This window comes from Cryptomeria japonica, chromosome 9, assembly GCF_030272615.1.
Source record: "Cryptomeria japonica chromosome 9, Sugi_1.0, whole genome shotgun sequence".
Taxonomy (NCBI): Eukaryota; Viridiplantae; Streptophyta; class Pinopsida; order Cupressales; family Cupressaceae; genus Cryptomeria; species Cryptomeria japonica.
The window spans coordinates 430,535,038-430,554,763 of NC_081413.1; the positions used below are offsets into that span (position 1 = coordinate 430,535,038).

The window sequence follows — 19,726 nt, forward strand, 5'->3', positions numbered from 1 at the left end:
CTACCTGTAGCATTCCTTGTGCTAATAGTATTGCAAATCATGCTTTATTCTTACATTTATAGCCTAAGTTCCCCTCACAAAGTCTAATATCGCCACTCTTTTGCAGGTCACTTAACACATAGACCCCAGCCGTGCAACGTCATTTGGATCAGTGTCTTCCAAGGAACATCATTTGCCCAAAAAGCAGTATAGTATTTAGACAATTTCAACAAATTGCTTTCCTACATAGAATTAGCACAAACATTTTCACTGAACAAGCATTTTTATTGTCTCTCTAGGACTCACTACTTTGCTTTTGCAGATCTTCCATACATGTCCATTGCAGTCAGCCAGATGCTCATAGCTTACAAGAGCACCTTGGAAAACAATGGTAACTTTAAATAGTATTGCAACAATTGCTTGATTAATAATTTTGCATTTTCTACACATGCCCTGACATTGGATGTGATAACTTTAAACAATATTTCAACAATTGCTTGATTAATAATTTTGTATTTTCTACAAATACCCTGACATTGGATGGTTCTAAATATTGTATTTTGTAAATACATGCACATCAAAGAGACTTTGCAACAACCAACACCTACTGCACAAATACCAACAACGAAGTGGTAAAACATGCCTACTATACTAAATAAATTTAAACTTGTGTGTCAATAAAATTAGCATCACAATTTACAACATTTGTTTGCTTTGCTATTTAACAATAAAATTAGCATCAAATCTTATGATGTTTGTTTGCTTTGCTATGTTACAGCCATGTCGATCAGCTCAAAGGAAAAGACAACCCTTGCAGCACCCTCGCTAGACAAGCAAGTCATACCAAACAAAGGTAGCCCTCTCAATTCCTTCATTCCCACCCAAATTATTTGCTTTCACAAATTGCATTACTTCTCTCTTTCTAGTGCCCATTGCAGCTTGAATTTATTATTTGTTATAGTCCAAGCCTATATATCAATGATGTATACAACATAGCACAATATGTCAATCAGTTATTGTCATGTAAATTAAAAAAGAAATTCATACCTAATTGACTTTGCACTCTGATTGCCATCCTATGCTATGCTTTCTTCCCTTTGCAGGAGCTCTACCAAGGTCGAATACAATAAGCAAAATAGCACTCCTTCACACGAGCACATACAAAAATGGTAACATCTGTGCACTCTGCTAATGAACTTCGCACCTCTTCCATATTGCATTGATTTCCTAGTGTCGTCAAACACTAATGACATTGAAGCTAAATATGCCTCTTTACTCCCCACTTTGTTAATGAATCACCTTAGTCTCAACGACATTCCATAAATTTGCTACCATTGCATTGATCTCAATCTGTTGATTTTGTAGATGCCTCACCAACATGGAAGCCAGTGCACCAGACGCCACCTCTCCACAACATCACACAATAAAACGGTAAAGCTAGTGTTCCTCCACAGATACATTTATCCTCATAGCACGTTTTCATTCATTCACTCTATAAGTTGCTCTTGTATACATTGATCCCCATACAATATCTTCATTCACTCTCTAAGTTGCACTTTTTGCTTTGCTTTCTTGTAGGCAAATTAGCAACATTAAACAACAAAACTTTGCCCCTGTCAAAATGCAGCCGCACAAAATTGAACATAAAAAAAGCTATCCAAACCATCTATCTCATTTCTACTAACACTATTTTTCTTTCAACTTATTTGCTCCTTCAATTTCACTTCCACTCTATTTCTTGTCCATCAATAGATTACATTTCTGCTTGGTCACTAGTCTACTCACTATTCATTTCCCTTTTGTGAGATGAGACATTTTTGACACAACCAACCATGTACAAATAGCACACTAATATTTTGCCTTGCCTTCTTGCTTTATCTATAGTCAACAAATGGATTCTTTCAAGTAGCATAATCGTAATGCAGATTCCACCAAACAACAAAATCCGAATCCACAACCACATACAAGCAAGAGGTAACATATGTCAATCCTGATAACAAAAGAAGTTCTACCTTCTGAAACTCACATTTAGATTGGAGTTTGACTTGAATTATCTGACTTTGATTCCTTCATACCCTGTCAACCCCCTCAAGTCACTAAAACACTTTTTGCACTTTTCCTGCAGATCCACTGGCCACATGGAATGTGATCAGCAAGAGAGTGGTGTTGAAGCCCTGCATATAAGCAAATGGTAAAAATGCCCACCGTAGTAAGAAGACTTACACTTACACAATGTTTCTTGAAGTCCTTTACTGATGTTTTGCTCTCATGTCATGTAGCCAACTCCAACCTCTGGGACAACAAACAACACCATCTTCCAGACATGCTCCACAAACTAGCCATTCAAGCCACAGGTATCCCTCTCAAATTCTGCCATCTATTTCAATTTTTCTTTTCACTTGGAGACACATATTAAAAACTTGTGCGCAAGTCTCGTGATTGTTGCAATTTGTCTTGTTGTTTGTTTACCTGCCACACTTTCTTGAGGCTGTTTTGTTTTGTTTTATTGAGATCTCTTCATGTCCAACATCCCATTCTTTTTCATTTATTCCCTCGAGTTCAATTTGGTTACTAAAACACAAGCATCATTTCTCAACCACAGCACTGCAGTGACTATAAAACAATCTCCAATCTCCTTGTTGCCTTAAGCTTTTGAAGCATTTTCTGATGTATCCAATTCATTTCTTTAAATTGAAATCAAAACCAGTAATTATTCTGTTTGGTTTTCCCTCTACAGCCCATGCACTTGTCAAGGCTTCCATGCATTGCAAACATGTTCACCATGCCTATTGCAACTACAACATATGACAACATAAATCTCGCCTTTACGCTTTGATAAATGACGTTAAACCAATGGACCTTCTTGAAGTTTCCAAATCTTCCCAATAGATGCATACGCATGCCCTTTTACACTTCATGGGAGCACACTTCTTTAATGTTCAATTACTTTGCAATCTTTGAATACATTACAAGCACCCTGTTCATGCTTTCACATTCACATTCTTTTATTGGTTCCACTGTTGTGGTCCACATCTTAGTTTATGCATTTCACAACTCTAGTTTGGATCATGGGTGCAATTGTCTCTTAAGTAAAATTGCATGTATTATTGTGTTCACCTTATTAGAGTTTCATAAGCTTTAAGTTGATTCCAATAAGCATGGATTGCTGCCAATAAACATCGATTGGTTTACTAATGCTCGTTCATTAATTCGCTATTGACCCTTCCTTGTGCAGCCTTTCTTCAACACCGCCAAAACCTAGCACAATACTGGACTTGTGTACACAACGAATTGGTTATATGTTTGAAGGTGACATTCTTGTTCTATATGGACCTGCCAAGTACACCAACACACAAAACAAAACTGAGATATTGCATGTGGACCTGATAGATTGTAAAGGCCAGATGACAGTCACAATGAATATTAGCAACACATTGGTGGACACCTTTTTGCCACGCTTGACCATTGGATCAGGCATCCACATTTCCAACTTTACAATTAAAAATAAATCACAGTACGAAAGAGGTGATGTAGATTGTTGCATTGCTCTCACTACAAAAAGCACCTTTGAAACTACCCCATGTGTTTGTACCGAACACAAACTAGCACCCGATTTTACAATCTCACAACTAAGCGAAGCTGACTGCGACTATTTCGTTGGTTCATTTGGAGCAATTGGAACTAGTTACCATTTGACCAAAACACACCTTGAAGTACATATAAAGGATGGTGATCTGCAGGAAGATATGGCCATTGTACATCTTGAACACTTTGAATTGCACCTTCTTTTTTTGTTCCTCCTCTCATGTCCTCTTCTGCCCTTCCCACTAACATTTTTATTTTGCAGGTTCTCATCTCCACCACCTACACAGAATTATGCACAACTTTGCAACAACTCTTATCAACAGTAGATATGCCTTTTATACTGTTCAAAATATTGTGCGTAATGGTCCCCAAGGAAGCCGGTCATTCCACCCATTGCAGTCTACTTTCATTGAAGAGCTTAATGACCAGTGCACAAAAGCACATTTGGAGACACTTGCCAAATGTAATATCCAGGTGATCACACGTACCTTTACAACTCTGCCCTAATCTTTCTACTACATAGTATTTACAATTCTTTTCTTACTGTACACAGTGCAATTGCAGGTTGTCAGTGTCCTCAAAGCAAAAAATGCCTATTTTCCACCCTATGAAATATCTTGCTCAACGTGCCACCACTCCCTACCATTTGATGTTGCAATTGACATGGACTTTGTCCATTGCACGTATTGTAACGCTGACACACAAACCTCTTGCCACCATAACATACTTTGCACATTGAATACACAAGAAGGCAACATCGACTGCTCCTTGCAAGGAGACATACTTCAACAAACTTACCCAGATATCACAGATATAACATATGAACAATACCAACAAGACATCTCACCAATGGTCTTTATGTTGCACAGGCTCCACGTCTATGGCACTTTCACATTAGCTGTGAACAACACCATTATTAATATTGTCAAGCAATAGGAATTTTGGTGTAATTGGGTTTTAACACTCTCCATGTTAATGAATATTGCAAACTTGAAAAATACTTCAGCCTTTAAAGCTTGTGAACCTTATTACTTTTTTGGGTGGCAATGGCCCTACAAAATATGATACTGTCTGACTATCACAAACTCTGCTACTGTGTTAATATAATGTCAATATGCTTTCCTCTTGGAACCACCAGGTAAGGGCTTGCATGAACCACATCCCTCAAGTCTTGGACAATATAATTTCCCTGGACAAGTATTGCGGGTTACAAATATTCCAAAACACAACTTGGGCAGAATAATCACCTTGAACAAATTTTGTGGGTCCAAGGGAATCTTATTCACATGGACATGGGCATGGGAATGGTGGATAATATTTAGTCATATTGGATGCGAATGATGGATAATATTTAGTCATATTGGCTCCTACTGCAGGGGAAGATGGAATGAACTTATTTAAAGCTTCATAGATAATTATGTATATATGACAAACAAATACACATTTATGAATCAACACACTGGTTTTTGCTCCTTCTTGAATTTAATGTTAGAGGCTTTGCACATTGACTTCTATAGATACAAGTATTTGCTTACATATCATACTAGTCCATGATTCTAGAGTAGAATATAGTTAGAGGCTACAACCATTCATTCTAAACCAAATTCAATGAACCTAAGCCCATGCTACATTTTCAAACCGAGGTCCATAATAAGCCTTTCGACATGGAAATAAATATTTAATATCGTATGAACAAGATTTAGTGTTCGATAATTGTTCGCTAAGATTATGAAGTTTTCTTAGATTTGTCATTAGTGATTTGATTATGTTCAGTTTTATTGTGAAATAATGTCTGCTTCCATTTAACACGTTGCAAAACTATAGCCATGTACACCAAAGGCTTAGGAAATGGCTCATATTTTTGTTTCAAACAGTTATATGCATGAACAGACCTTCAAGACTACGATTTTTAAAACAAAACTACTACACAACCACCTTTGCAGTACTGGGCGGGAACTACGCTGCCTACAGCCCTTGTTTATAAAGTAGGGTAGATGTTGCTACTTAAATTCTTTTCCAACCATGGAGAATCTAATTGTGAACATAAGGGATTCAGTGAATCATCCTTATACAATTTTATAAGCTTTCTTTAAGGCTATCCATAAGGCACTTAGTGGAAAAAATGATTTTACATTTGTCTTCATCTTTGACCAAATTGTTCCTAGAGCTATCCAAGTAGAGAAAATATTTTTGATTACCACACAGTTTGAAAAATGTTATGATGCTAGCCAAGTAAAAAAGGATAATTTTGTTTGTGAATCCTTGAAGCTATGTACACATCCCTTTGAAAGATGGCTCTAATGCTTGATATTTTGAATGGTATTCTTTGACATACAAATTTGCTCTCCTTGATGGAAAAACAAGTTTTACAAATTTGCTCTCTTTGACCAAATTTTTTATTTCCACATAGTTTGAAAAACTTGATCTATCAATTTGAGCAGATAGGGGACTTCTAAATAAATTGGATTAAAAATAAATTTGGATTAAGATATCTAAAATACACAAATAAGTGGATGTTGCCATTTTTCTTCCTTATTGGTACCAGATTTGCAACCATATGGAATGCTTGATTTAAAATATCATCTCAAAATTTATTAGTTTAGATATTTCTTCTTGCATTAATGGCTTAATTGTTAGTTTAAGATGCATTTGTTTCGTCTATGTTATTGGCATGCTCCTATTGTTTTGTTGGTTTGGGTTCCGTTTGGTCTGGATATGGATTTGGTCTGCCTTGAGGGTTGTCTAGGGTCTTGCTAGAGAGTTGTGGGTTCGTCTGGGATAAACTTGGGCATACTTGTAGCAAATTTTGGGGGGTGATGCCCAAGAGACAAATTTTGGTAGTTTTTCCCTAAAAAGTCGAAAGATCTCCCCAAATCTTAAAATGTGAATATCAATCATTTTAAAGACAAAAAAAGAAAGTCATAAAACAAAGATATTTCTCTTTGTGAATGCAAAATGATGTGTGCCATTAAGGTCAATGTGGTTTTGAAGGTCTTAATTTGGGCTTGGTGTTGGGGGCTCTGCCTCTTGGTCCCACCTTATATCGTGATAGGGAACATGCCAAGGGTCATGCGCTTAGACCTTGTGAGGAGCATTTCCCCTCAACCCCGTTGGGGGTGCTGCCCCTAGACCCCCACTGAAATTATTTTATTTTCTTGTGAACTATGTTTCCAAGTTCTTGTAGAGGCCTTTTTCTACAATATCATCATCAAATTGGAGAATCTTCCCTGATGTTACTTGATGCTTACTTGTTTTCTTTTGGGGGATGATGTAGTTAGTGTACGATGCCTATTATTATGTTTCAATAATGTGGATGGTGTTGCTTGATCAATGATGGTTGATTGTTAACGCTTGACATATATATATATATATATATATATATATATATATATATATATATATATATATATATATATATATATATATATATATATATGATTTTTATCCAAAATGAACCCAAGATCCCCCCTTTTTTTTAGCAAGCCTATGAAACAAACCCAAACCCGAACTAGTACCAAGTCTAGTCACCTAGTTTTTGTTTATTATTTTTTCTTGGATGACCTAAAGTTATAAACCCTAGTTTTTGTTTATTGTTTTTTCTTGGTCCTCATACCTCTAAGTTGGATATCATTGTACTTTTGATAAAATGGGAAAAAATATGCCACTTGTGAGGGGGTACATATGTTTCCTAGTTTCAAAGCTTTTTCAGATGTTATCTCTATTCAGGGAGCACTGAAATAAAGACTTCCAAACATAAGACTAAATTTATCAATGGAGTCAATTTGCTTCAAACTCATCAATATATTCTAAACAAATAACAAGATAAACCTTAAATTCTCAGTCTTTTAGGATGGTCAGAAGTTTGCAAACCAAGCATTGTTATAGTTATAGCTTTCAGTTGAAATAAAACTAGGTTGTGAGCTGGAATTAAAGAGTTAATTTACCATACCCTTCTTGACTTGGATTTTTTATTTGAAAGAGATTACTTATTCCCTCTTGTCACTTGCTACGTTTGTAGTTGTGTGACCCAGTTTCATATCGACATCTGAATCACCCTCTATCTCCAATTGTTTTCTGTCAACTAAGGTGACCATGGATTTTTACCTTTGGTATTGATTCTCTGGGTGCAATTTATAATGCAACTTCCAACATTCTACTTTAGTATGCCCATCTCTAACAAATGGCTAAAGCAATTATTTGCATCCTTAAGACACAAAGTCAGAAATTTTTGTACCTTTGCCACTTACCTTTGTAAGATTTATTGGACTGATTTTCTTGGGTTTTTAGCTGATTTGACTTGGATGATTCATCCTGACTTAGTTTTGGAGCATGTTAAATGGAAGTAGACATTATTTCACAATAAAACTGAACATAATCAAATCACTAATGATAAATCTAAGCAAACTTCATAATCTTAGCGAACAATTATCGAACACTAAATCTTGTTCATACAGTATTAAATATTTATTTCCATGTCGAAAGGCTTATTGTGGACCTCGGTTTGAAAATGTAGCATGGGCTTAGGTTCATTGAATTTGGTTTAGAATGAATGGTTGTAGCCTCTAACTAAATTTGGTTTAGAATGAATGGTTGTAGCCTCTAACTATATTATACTCTAGAATCATGGACTAGTATGATATGTAAGCAAATACTTGTATCTGTAGAAGTCAATGTGCAAAGCCTCTAACACTAAATTCAAGAGCTTTCACGAGTAGTGGCATTGGAAGGAGCAAAAACTAGTGTGTTGATTCATAAATGTGTATTTGTTTGTCATATATACATAATTATTTATGAAGCTTTAAATAAGTCCATTCCATCTTCCCCTACAGTAGGAGCCAATATGACTAAATATTATCCACCATTCGCATGCCCATGTCCATGTGAATAAGATTCCCCTGGACCCACAATATTTGTCCAAGGTGATTATTCTGCCCAGGTTGTGTTTTGGAATATTTGTAACTCGCAATACTTGTCCAGGGAAATTATACTGTCCAGGACTTGAGGGATGTGGTTCATGCAAGCCCTTACCTGGCGATTCCAAGAGGAAAGCATATTGAAATTTCTGTGTAACTAAAACTATGCCTTCCACAAAAATTATTGCAGTTCCTCCAATCTACTGGCTTGCAGGATTGTGGGCCTATTGACAGATAATTATATTTAAAATAACAATGATCCATAAGTAAATTATAATCTGATATAAAAAAAAATGCACATTTATTCTGTCCAAGACTTGAGGTGTGTGATTCATGCAAGCCCTTATTTAGTAGTCCCATTGAGGAGGCATATCAAAACTATTTGTGTAACTAAACTATGGTTCCATAGAAATTACCGCAATAGGTTTGCCAGGATTGTGGACATATTGACAAATAATTATTATTTTAGTAAATTGTGATCTGATACAGAAGGAATACACATTCCCTGCAGCACCTGTTAAGTTATTGCTCCACCTACAGTATTTTGAAATTTAAAAAAAAAACATGATTGAACCTCTCCCCTCCACTGCCTCTGTCTTTCTTCCCCTAAGTTTAATAAAAGGGCATCCTTGTTAATGAAATACAAGCTCAAGGAATATTTTATGCTTTCTTTCATGTTTCAGGCTCCTCATTGTCATATATGTTTCCCTTTTTATTTGAACACCTTACCGTCTTGAACGCAGATCTTGCATTCCAACTAAGTTGCACCTATACTGCGTTTTAGCCTTTGAATTTAAGTATGAATACAAGAAATTTCACATGTGTTGTTGATTCATTAGGCATGAAATAACATAACCAAAGTTATGCAATCACATTCTATTTAATAATTTAACTAAATGATTTAGCTCCTACATCTTTGCAAAAGGCAATTACATGACATCCTAAATACCAGTTCACTGTCTAATTCATATATAAAATTCAAGAGTAACAAGCAGTCAGACATTTACTATATTTTACAACAGTACAAATAGGAAAAAGAACTAAATCTATTTATAGACTTTCTAAATTTTATGTACATAAGTTACAAATACTTTATTTTCATAATATTGAAAGATTTATGTATGACAAGCTAGAACATAACAAGTCATCAGATGGACAACCACACTGTTCTCATTCCAAATTACTATCCCAATATGGAGAAAAATAGATTAATAGTTAGAACTGAGAACCAAGCATCAGAACTGGAAATGACAATTGACAGATTTTCAAAAAGAAATGTCATTTTCCAAAAGTAATCTTTAATTCTTTACAACTGAGCTTTAGAAGAAAAAGCAATATATGCATCTGATTAGTGCTAAGTAGTGGTTGTCTCATCTCAGCCTCTTTTGTGCCCATTCAACATAATCATCCAAAAGCAAAGGCCATGCATCAGATGAATCATAAATATCAAAGCTTGGGTAATTGATCTGTATCAAAACTTAAAAAGACATTAACAATCATCATAAATATAAATTATCTAAAAAGTAAAAAACAATCACATGTGCATATCAAGCATACCTTATAAAAAAAGCTTAGAAAACACTACCACTGGTCAGGAATAATGGCTTTACAATCCTCCTGGTTCTAAAAACATGAACAAACTTCAGTTAAAAAACAGACTGTAGACAAATCACTAGAAAAATGAAAGCAAACTTCAAGATACAAGATACAAGATACAAGATGAAAAACGATGCATTGAAATAATGTTACTTGAGTCAAAAAGTAGACTGGAGACAAATCACATGAAATATGAAAGCAAACTTCAAGATACGAGATGAAAAGTAATGCATTTCAAATAATGTTATTGAGCTTTGACGTGCTCTTTGTATTTGAGAGAGAGCCCAGCTTTAGCAACTCACACAGACACTTTCTATGTCCAGATATTTTTGTCCATCTTCTGTATGATAAAACATGTTACAAAAAGGTTATGAAAACAAAGAAAACTAAACTGAATATTTGAATGAGATGAGACACTGAAAAATTAGGAAGTAAATACCTGTCAGACAGTACTGGAAAGAGAAAGTATAAAAGTCCCAGAAGTTTTTGGAACGCATAACCTTAACAATGTTCAATACAGTAAAATAATCAGACTGGGAACAAAATATATTGCTCCACTTAAGGAATGAGCCAGATTCAACATTTTCACATGCCTATATATATGACTTCCTATGTGATCTCATATACATATTTGACATTCTTGGAAGGTTTGTAAATTCAGAAAGAGTTTCTTAAACACAGAACCCCTTCACCTCTTGCTCTAATTCAGGAAGTGAATTCTTCAACTTATCAATGGTATTGACTTTCAATGATTAAAGGCCTCTGTGTCACTCCTCTTGTAGTAGGACAAACAATAAGATATAATTTGGAAAGGCTTCTAAAGAATAATTGCAGTTGAAATAAGAACGTTCTAGAAGGGATTTTCAAATTCAAAATGCATGGTCAAATGTAACCGCCACTATGACAAGTTGTAAGGAATATGTCTTACATGAAATAGTTTCAAATTCAAAATTTAATATGAATGTAACCCCCACTTTTGCATGGAAAAAAAAGAATATGTGAATCAATTAATTCCTTTAGTAGTGGGAAAATGACTCCCTTTCTATATAATGGATTTCAATTTTCAAAATAGTAGTTCACGGTTTTTGGATGAAAAGTATTATGCAATTCTTCATGTTAGTAGTAGGATTTTGAGAACACTTTGTAAGGTAGAAGATAGTATTTTTAAAGTCTCTCGGAGGAGATTCTATCAAGCCACAAGGAAGTGTTGAAAAATATTAGTTGAGAGATTGATGTCGATTCCTACAACAAGTTCTTCGTCCAATCCAGGTTCCCCCTTTTCCATTCACTTGTTGCATATATGAATCTTGTAATCTTCAAAAGAAATCTCTTTTTAATCTCTTTTAGTTATTTATTATTTGAAATCTTCCTTTTTAAAATAAATTTTCTCTCAATTATTTCGATTAGAATAATAAGAGAAATCCCTTTTCCTATCCTTTTTAGTTTCCATGTAGGAAAATATTTGATATTAGTTTTTTTTTCTAAATATGCAAATCTCATTTAAATCTTTTTCAAAGAGAAAATAAATGATCTAATTTTTGGGAATAAAATAATATAAGTAAATACATTTGTTTTATTAAGAAGAAATCAAGATAGAAAGAGGAAAAATCATGTGCTTTTTCCCCTATGTGAAATCTTTCCTCAAAATATGCATTGTATAACTTATCTTCTAGAAATCTTTCTCTAGGTGAAAACTTTACCTCAAAATATTAATTTAGCCCAAATATTTTGTACAATTTATTTCTCTGGGAAACTTTATTTCAAATGCATCATGTAAACTATTTGTTTGAGAAATATTTTCTCATTATGAAAACTTTATCTGGTTATCTCAAATTGATTTTTCTGAGAAATATTTAGTCTCAGGATAAATTATCTCTCTGTGCATTTCATTGGTCAGAGTAATTTGTTTTCCTGTGTTTATTCATCTCCTCCCGAAATAATTTACTTTAGTCTCTTTTGCTCTTATGAATTTATTTATATCTAGGGGGATATATTATTTCTCTGTGCTTTTCATTTCTCTGAATAATTTTTATTCATGTGTTTATTCTCCTCCTAGAATAATTTACTCCATATGTTTGCTTGACTTTCAACATATTATTCTCCTCTGTTAAATTACCTCTCAGATTTATTTAACCTCTGCATTTAAACAAAAAGAATTAAATAATAGAGTATTTATATATATATTTGTCTCTGTGTTTATTTCTCTGGAAAATTTGTCTTCGAAAGGTATAATTTGTGAAAAGCTCTCTCTCTCTCTCTCTCTCTCTCTCTCTCTCTCTCTCTCTCTCTCTCTCTCTCTCTCTCTCTCTCTCTCTCTCAAAGTGAAATTAGTGAAAAGCTCTCTTGTGAAAATTTTCATTTTTCAAAGTAAAATCTGTGAGTTCTACCTCTCTATGAAATATTTACCTCTCAAAATTATGATCTGTGAAATTCAGCTCTTTGTGTACAAATATCTTTGTCTATTTATCTCTGGAATACTCATCTACCCTTGTCTATTATCTCTGGATTACCCATCCCTATGTACAATATCTCTGTAAACAAGAAATTTTATCTCTTATTAAACAGGAATAATAATAATAATAATAAACCACAAAATCATTATATATATATATATATATATATATATATATATATATATATATATATATATATATATATATATATATATATATACACACCATTTTTTTTTTATGATTGTTGAATATAATAATTATATCTTTATTTTTCCATAGGTTAAAAGAAAACGCTTTTTGTTGTTTCTTGTTTTAAAGAATTCTTTTTAGTATCCTCTCATATTATATTAAGAGAAAGTTTTATGAAATAATTAAATTTATTTATTTGAGTTATTTAATTAAAAAAAAGTATTTTATTAGTTGAAGATAACTAAAATTTATTAGTAATAATTAAAATTGTTTTATTAAAGGTAAATGAAATAATCATATCTTTTTAAGATTATTTAGTTGAAAATTTATTTATATTTAAGTTGTTAGCAAAGATTTATTTGTATCATTAGGATTAATTTGCACATTTGAAAATTAAAAATTATTCATATTAGTTGAATTGATTTATAGTTAAGCATTACAAATAATTTTAATATTTAAAAACTTGTTCAATTTATTTAGAATCTAAGGATTTATTCTTAAGTGTAAATTATAGTATTAAAGAAAAAAAAATTAAAGTGGTAATAAATTTCCTAGGGAGGAGGACGACAAATGTAACTCATGATAAAAGAGTTTGATATGGAAATTTAAGTTGTAAATTTGGACCTTCCTTTTAATAAATACTTTATCTATAAAGATCTCACTATCTCCCTCAAAGATGAGAAAAGAGCCTTTGGGGGTTTTAAAGGATAAATATTGCATAAGGAAATGGTCAAATTACACTTGTGGAATTCAAATAGATAATTGAACATTAAGAGATTTATTATAATGAATTAATCCTTTTTAGGATGTAGATAAAACGGTTAAATCTCCTTATTAAATAAAATAGTTGACTTAAGGAAAACAAAAGAAAGGGAATTGACATTGCTCTCATGCATCTTGGGAAACTTTTGCACCAATGAAATTATTCCAAGTATTGGATTCTCCCTTATTAGCTAGTCTCAAATGGAACCTAGTAGTAAATGGATTTCTCCAAAACATTCAATACATTTCAAATATTTAATTTCTTTATTTCAAAACTACCCCTTTGTATATTTAAATTTGTGCAAGTAATTTACCTACTATGTAAATGTGCTTAGATTCATAGCACTCTTCATGTATTTCGATCGATATGAATTTCCTTCAATCCAAGAAGTCGAATATTTGATTCATCTCTTTGTTATATTTCAAGGCATAGAGGATGGCCATTTCTATTAATGGTTAAAAACATTTGCCTTCTTGCTATAAAGAAACATAGGGCTGGTAAAGGAGAAGTTACTTTTATATTGCAAGTAATTAGTATAGATATATTTTATTAACATTTAAGTTTCGAAATGATTTTCATACAATCTAATGGGTATAATCTATTTTGGAAGAATAGTAGTATTAATCAAGGTGTAAAGAAATTTTATTTGAAAACCAAAATAGTTTAGTAAATGGGTGTGACAAAGGTTGAAATCTTTTACGTGAGATTATTAAACCTGACTTACTTTGCGGACCTCAAATTTAGTACTTATCTCTAATTTATAAATTATCTAATGAGACTTACCTTCGAAGCTAAACAAAGTTAGGATTCATTGTTCTAAGATTATTGGGTTCTATCATTATTAGGCAAATGAGTTTTCAAGAAAACCACCCCATGATCACTTGGAGAGTAATATAATAAATTTTAATTGAAGTACATTTTAGGAGCAAGCATTAGCTCACTTCTAAGAATTTGGAATTGGAGAGGTTGTTATATGTAGGAAATATCTAAGGATAAAGTTAACATTACTTCAAGTGGAAAAAACAGTTAGTTATCTCTTGTAATCTTGCAAGGAATTGACATTGGTTCTAAAGCAACTAGAAGAAGATTGATTCAAATTGCTTAGGTTCTTTATTTTTAGCAAGTATTAGACTCTCTTCTAATCTTATTTTCAAACAATTAGTGATTAAAAGTATTGTGGTTATTAAAGAATATTGTTAATGGTTATTTTCTTTTTCCTTCAAACAAGTGAATATCAATTTTATTTCCAAGTAGTATTAGATAAATTAACTTTTTCTTTAAGCAATTTAGTACCTTTCGAGAAGTATTTCAATCTTTTTCATAAGTTATAATTTTACAAGTTTTCAAGCGAAAATTCCTTGTATATTATAGTTTTATTTTCATGATTATATTAGTATATTGCTTTACAAAAGATTTTTGAATTCAAAATTAGATTCCTAGTTAGAAAACTAAACAAGAGGAGATGAAACCAAAACCTTAGCAGCGTTCGGTATCTATGGTGCCTCTGGGTCACGCTTATGGGTAATGCCGTTCATGTTGAACTACTGCACTTAACGCCTAATAAAGCTGCAACAACGACGTCTATGGCATCGTCCCTATAAATCGTCGGGGAGAAATAAGGCTCATATGGAAGTTAAAAAATTCAAGGGGTGGGTAATCCCCCTTGGATCGATAATCTAAAAAGATAATTTTTAAAATGAATTTACATCCGCTCAGTTAAACCTTGGAAAACCCCATTAGGGTTTGGTGGTGTGTGATAATTTGGAATTTATCTATCTTGATGATTTTTCAAAGTATGATAACTGATTTGAGGGTGATGTATTTAATAGGAAATAGGACCTAGTTGTTTTAGGCCACAAGCATGAGGCCACCTTGAGCCTTTTTGCTATAGAGCTACCATCGTGGGTAGCAACCGCAGAGAAACTGTCTGCGACATTGACCCTAGAAAGGGTTGCATACCCACCAAACAATTTACATTAAACCATAGTTAGAAACCAGAACTACATACTTTACGCCTTGATCCCGTGTTGAAACGGGTATGTAGGCAGTCTAGGGACGAAGTTGTCCCTTGTACTCAGGCATTCGGGGATGCGGGTTAGGATTTGGTTATGGGTGAGTAGTTGGTTCTTGAAGCTCCTTTGTCTTTTAATCACATGGTGCAAATAATAATTGAAAGGTTAAAATTAATTCAATGTATACTCAGAAAGAATCCCATATGGATTCGCTTGACTTCCCGAGGCTTTAGGCCGAATTTCGAGGCGGAACTCAAGCTTGTTTATGTAATTATTTTAATACTCCTAAGGACGGCGACCTCGGTGCACTCCTAGAAGGGGAGTGTAGTCTTTAGAGAGTGGCTCAAGACCCGGATGGTCCTGATGAGTCTAAAGTCTTTGGCCAAAGCATATCCTATTCTTATGAATAGATGCCTACTCTATTTGGGTAGATGCCTATCCCAGATTGGATAGATGAAACCTCCTATCTCATATGGATAGATGCTTAACTCATATGGTTAGATGCCCATTCTGGTTGGATGGATGCCTATCTCGTTTGGATAGATGTACCTGAGTATGTGATTGAATAAAAATTAAATAAGAATAACAAATCAATATTTTTATATATTAGAAAAAAAAAATTAGTTGAGTTTTTGGATTAAGTTCAAGTGGTTTATTACACCAAGCTCATGCTTGTAGGTGATTATGTTTTCTGATTAGGAATTCAAATTTCTGATCATCATATCAAACCCATTTCAATCTTAGAATCATTATATAGGACAACATCTAACATATAACATAGCTACTGATAAACTAAAATAGGTGGCCAAGAAAGCAATCTCTCTAATTACCCATGACCAGAAATGTATACAATAACTATGTTTTGCATTTGCAGTAGAAAGTTACACTGGCAAATCCATAGTACAAACTTCCTAAGGAACTTTCCATTCCTTAAATACAACATCACGCAGGCATAACACAACATAAAATGTAGCTGCAAGTTATTATAGTATATATATTCCATTCTTATTTTGTACAACTATCATGCAGCCCATGTCACAGGTTCAGGCTCCTCTAGATTATCAAAGCAACAACAATACTTTTATAAAAAATTTACACACAATCTAATCCATAAATATCATCAAATAAATTATGAAATATATAAATCTTATTTTATTAAGAAGAATACAATTTGTTTATGCCAATCTGAAAATACAACTCTAACAATGCCATTTGGATGAATGGATTACCCCATGTCAGAGGCAGAGCCGCCCAACCCAATTTCCATTGAAATTGATCTCAGTTTAGCATACATGTTGCATCTACAACACAAAAAAGTTTACAAAACCCTTCTACAACTCAATTTATTTCCATCTATGAACTAAACTATTAAAAGAACCATTGTGTTGATGTTGTTTTTTAACCTCTGTTAACACCAACAAGACCACCAACTATAGAAAATCAAAGGCATGTGTTGAATGCAAAGTATGATTAAAAACAACCTACCCCTTGCACCCACTTCCACAACTATAGCTTGAACCACAACCGCAAATTCCTCCACAGTAAGACGTGATTATTATATTTTGCACAAGGTGGTGTGAAATTATGGAGGACTAGCTATAATGCAAACAATGTTCTTATGTCACCAATGACCTAAAGAAATTGGCATCACTGAGCCAGGCCATAAAAAAGAATATTATGAGCTGCCCTGCTTTAAGATTTTGACAGAGATAAGAAGCCATAGAGATGTTTTTAACTTTCTCTTCTTTTGAAGCCATAGAGATGTTTTTAACTTTCTCTTCTTTTGAAGCCATATAGATGTTGACATTCATGGTTTAGTGCACCTCTCAAAGAGGCATTTTTACAATTAATTTTGTTGACTCCTTTTGCATACACATCTTTTAGGACCAACACAATTCCATCAGACATAAATTAGTTTTCAATGGATTCCTAATGGATCCACACATTCCATTCCAATGCTTCAACATTGACATCAACAAACCAAAACCAAAACCAAAACAAACCGTCCTGTCAGATTTTGGTAGGAACTTCGCAGCCCTGCAACCCTTGTTGTATACACTTTTTCTTTCACTTTAGGTTAATTCACTTGGAATGTAGCATTAAGCACCATGGTCCCTACTTACAACAAGATAAAATAAGATGTCAAATAGAATTTTAATATAGAACATTTTTGTAACATTTGATATTGTATTTTTAATGGTTAATCTTGATGTGGAAAGAAAAATGATAAAACACAACTATTTTTTTGCATCCTTGATCCTTTAAAAATGTTTACAAATCACAAGCTATATTATCTCTAGAAATTTAAGGTTACAAAAATTAGACAATTTACAATTGTGACCAACTTGTAATTCCTCCAATTTTCAAATGCTCCAAATTACCTAGCTAATCATATATTTTTTATTGAACAACCCCAAATTTAAATAAAGAATAAAGAAAAGAACAACTTATTGTTAGTTTATGAATATTTTCATGTTTGAAAGATTATCATTTTCTAGAAACATATGCTTGATCAAAATATGACCAACCAAGGGTTTGATTCTTTCCCCTAAAGAATGCTTAACTTTAGAGGTAGCTTGTATCCACTTTTAAGCATTGATAGAGGAATTGCTACATTTACATCAAAATCTTTTAAAACAGTAGTGTCCACTTTTTAGAATCTATGGGAGAAGGTGCACAATCAAACCTTAGTAGATTTGAAAAAGAAAAATAACGTTGACACAAAGTTTTAAAACCCTAATGAATATTTATTAAGTTTACGGTTAGAATCAAGATACCATTAATGCCTTCAAAACAATGGTTTTAGAAAATGGTAAACATAGTAAAAGAGTGAAGAATATTCTAAACATTAAGTTTATAATCACCCAAATGATAAAGTGGAGACGAGTGTGACTAAACAAAAGATTGAAGTTAATAAATACACTAAAAGTTTCAAGAAACAATATAGTCTTGAAGATGTTATAAGATCACAAAAGATAGATTTTAATTCATATGTTATATCTATTATTCAAAAGAAGTTTTGGAATGTGTTAAGGGAAAACATGTTTGTGTAGATGTTGGTATGTCAACTTCAATAACATTGAATTAATGTAGCATCAAGATTAGTGGTCAAGTAGAAAAAAATAATAATGAAAACCATGATGGGTTCTAAAAAATTTATGAAAAAAATAATTTGAACTCAAAGACATTCATATTACATATGAGAAGTTGAGAAAGTTAAGGTCTCTTGATCACTTGCATGAAGATAAAAAAAATTACAGCTTGGTAATTTCAAGCTCTAGAAAATTAGAATATGGAAGGCATCATATAAATGAGAGTGACAATTATTATAACAAAATTAATGTATAAATTATAGATGAAGATCAATAATCTCATTTTATGAAGAAAAATGACAAAACTATAAAGTAAGACTATTTTTTTTTAGGGGGTTAGATTATGATTTTTTATTTTTATTTTTATTTTTAGTAGCAATTCTTCGATTCTACTTTTAAAATAGATATTTGTAAAACATGAGAATTTATAATAAATCTATCGATTTGGTTATTCATATCATAAGATGCATTCCATGTAGAAACAAAGAAACATTTATTTGGTTTGAAAATAGTGGAAAGCATTTAAGCTTTGAGTATATAGAGGTCACATGCATTTTTCTAGATGAATATCATGCAAACAATTATTACTATTTCTTCTCTTTATACTATGAAGTTTGTACATTTAATTACATTATTTCAATTTTCAATATTGTATGAAAATAAATTATAGAAAATAGTTAATAATATTAAAATTTTCAATGATATTTTGATCAAATGATTTTAGTCGACTTTAGGTCTAATGGTTAATGATAACAATAAACCCTAGAATTTTATATTCAACATATTGATTTATCTTCATTGCAAACTTCATCAACCAAATTTATTTTATTCCAACAACAATAGCTAATGATACCAAGGAACCACAATGGTGTTGCAATTTTTGAAAGATGGTTGTTTCTATCCTTAACATGATTTGATCTAACTATATCTATAAGAGAAAGTAACATGAAATGTATTTAGCTTGTCATGCCTATCTCATGAGTTATGGATAATCTTAATACTTTGCATGATCTAAGACTTTAAATACAATTATGTTAAACAAAATGAAATAACATTGATCAATATGTGGGCTTTTATTCTATAAACCATTTTATTCTTACACTTGATAAATTATGTTAGGCTTGATCATTGATGCTTTTTAGTC

The 19,726-nt window shown here is 32.6% G+C and overlaps 1 protein-coding gene across 1 annotated transcript; it reads left to right on the forward strand.

Moving 5' to 3' along the window:
* The first annotated feature begins 762 nt into the window (after positions 1–762).
* On the forward strand, positions 763–4,500 carry LOC131858427 (uncharacterized). The gene is made up of 3 exons (XM_059211662.1): positions 763–832; positions 3,827–4,038; positions 4,129–4,500. The coding sequence occupies exons 2-3, from the start codon at positions 3,856–3,858 to the stop codon at positions 4,498–4,500; spliced, it is 555 nt and encodes a 184-aa protein (XP_059067645.1). The 5' UTR covers positions 763–832; positions 3,827–3,855.
* The last annotated feature ends 15,226 nt before the right edge of the window (positions 4,501–19,726 follow it).

What these genes read in the sequence shown, in the direction of transcription:
- LOC131858427 (XM_059211662.1), top strand. Translation starts at nt 3,856, where the DNA reads ATGCACAACTTTGCAACAACTCTTATCAACAGTAGATATGCCTTTTAT. An exon ending in TTGCCAAATGTAATATCCAG is followed by an intron (nt 4,039 to 4,128) that starts GTGATCACACGT and finishes GTGCAATTGCAG; the next exon opens with GTTGTCAGTGTCCTCAAAGC.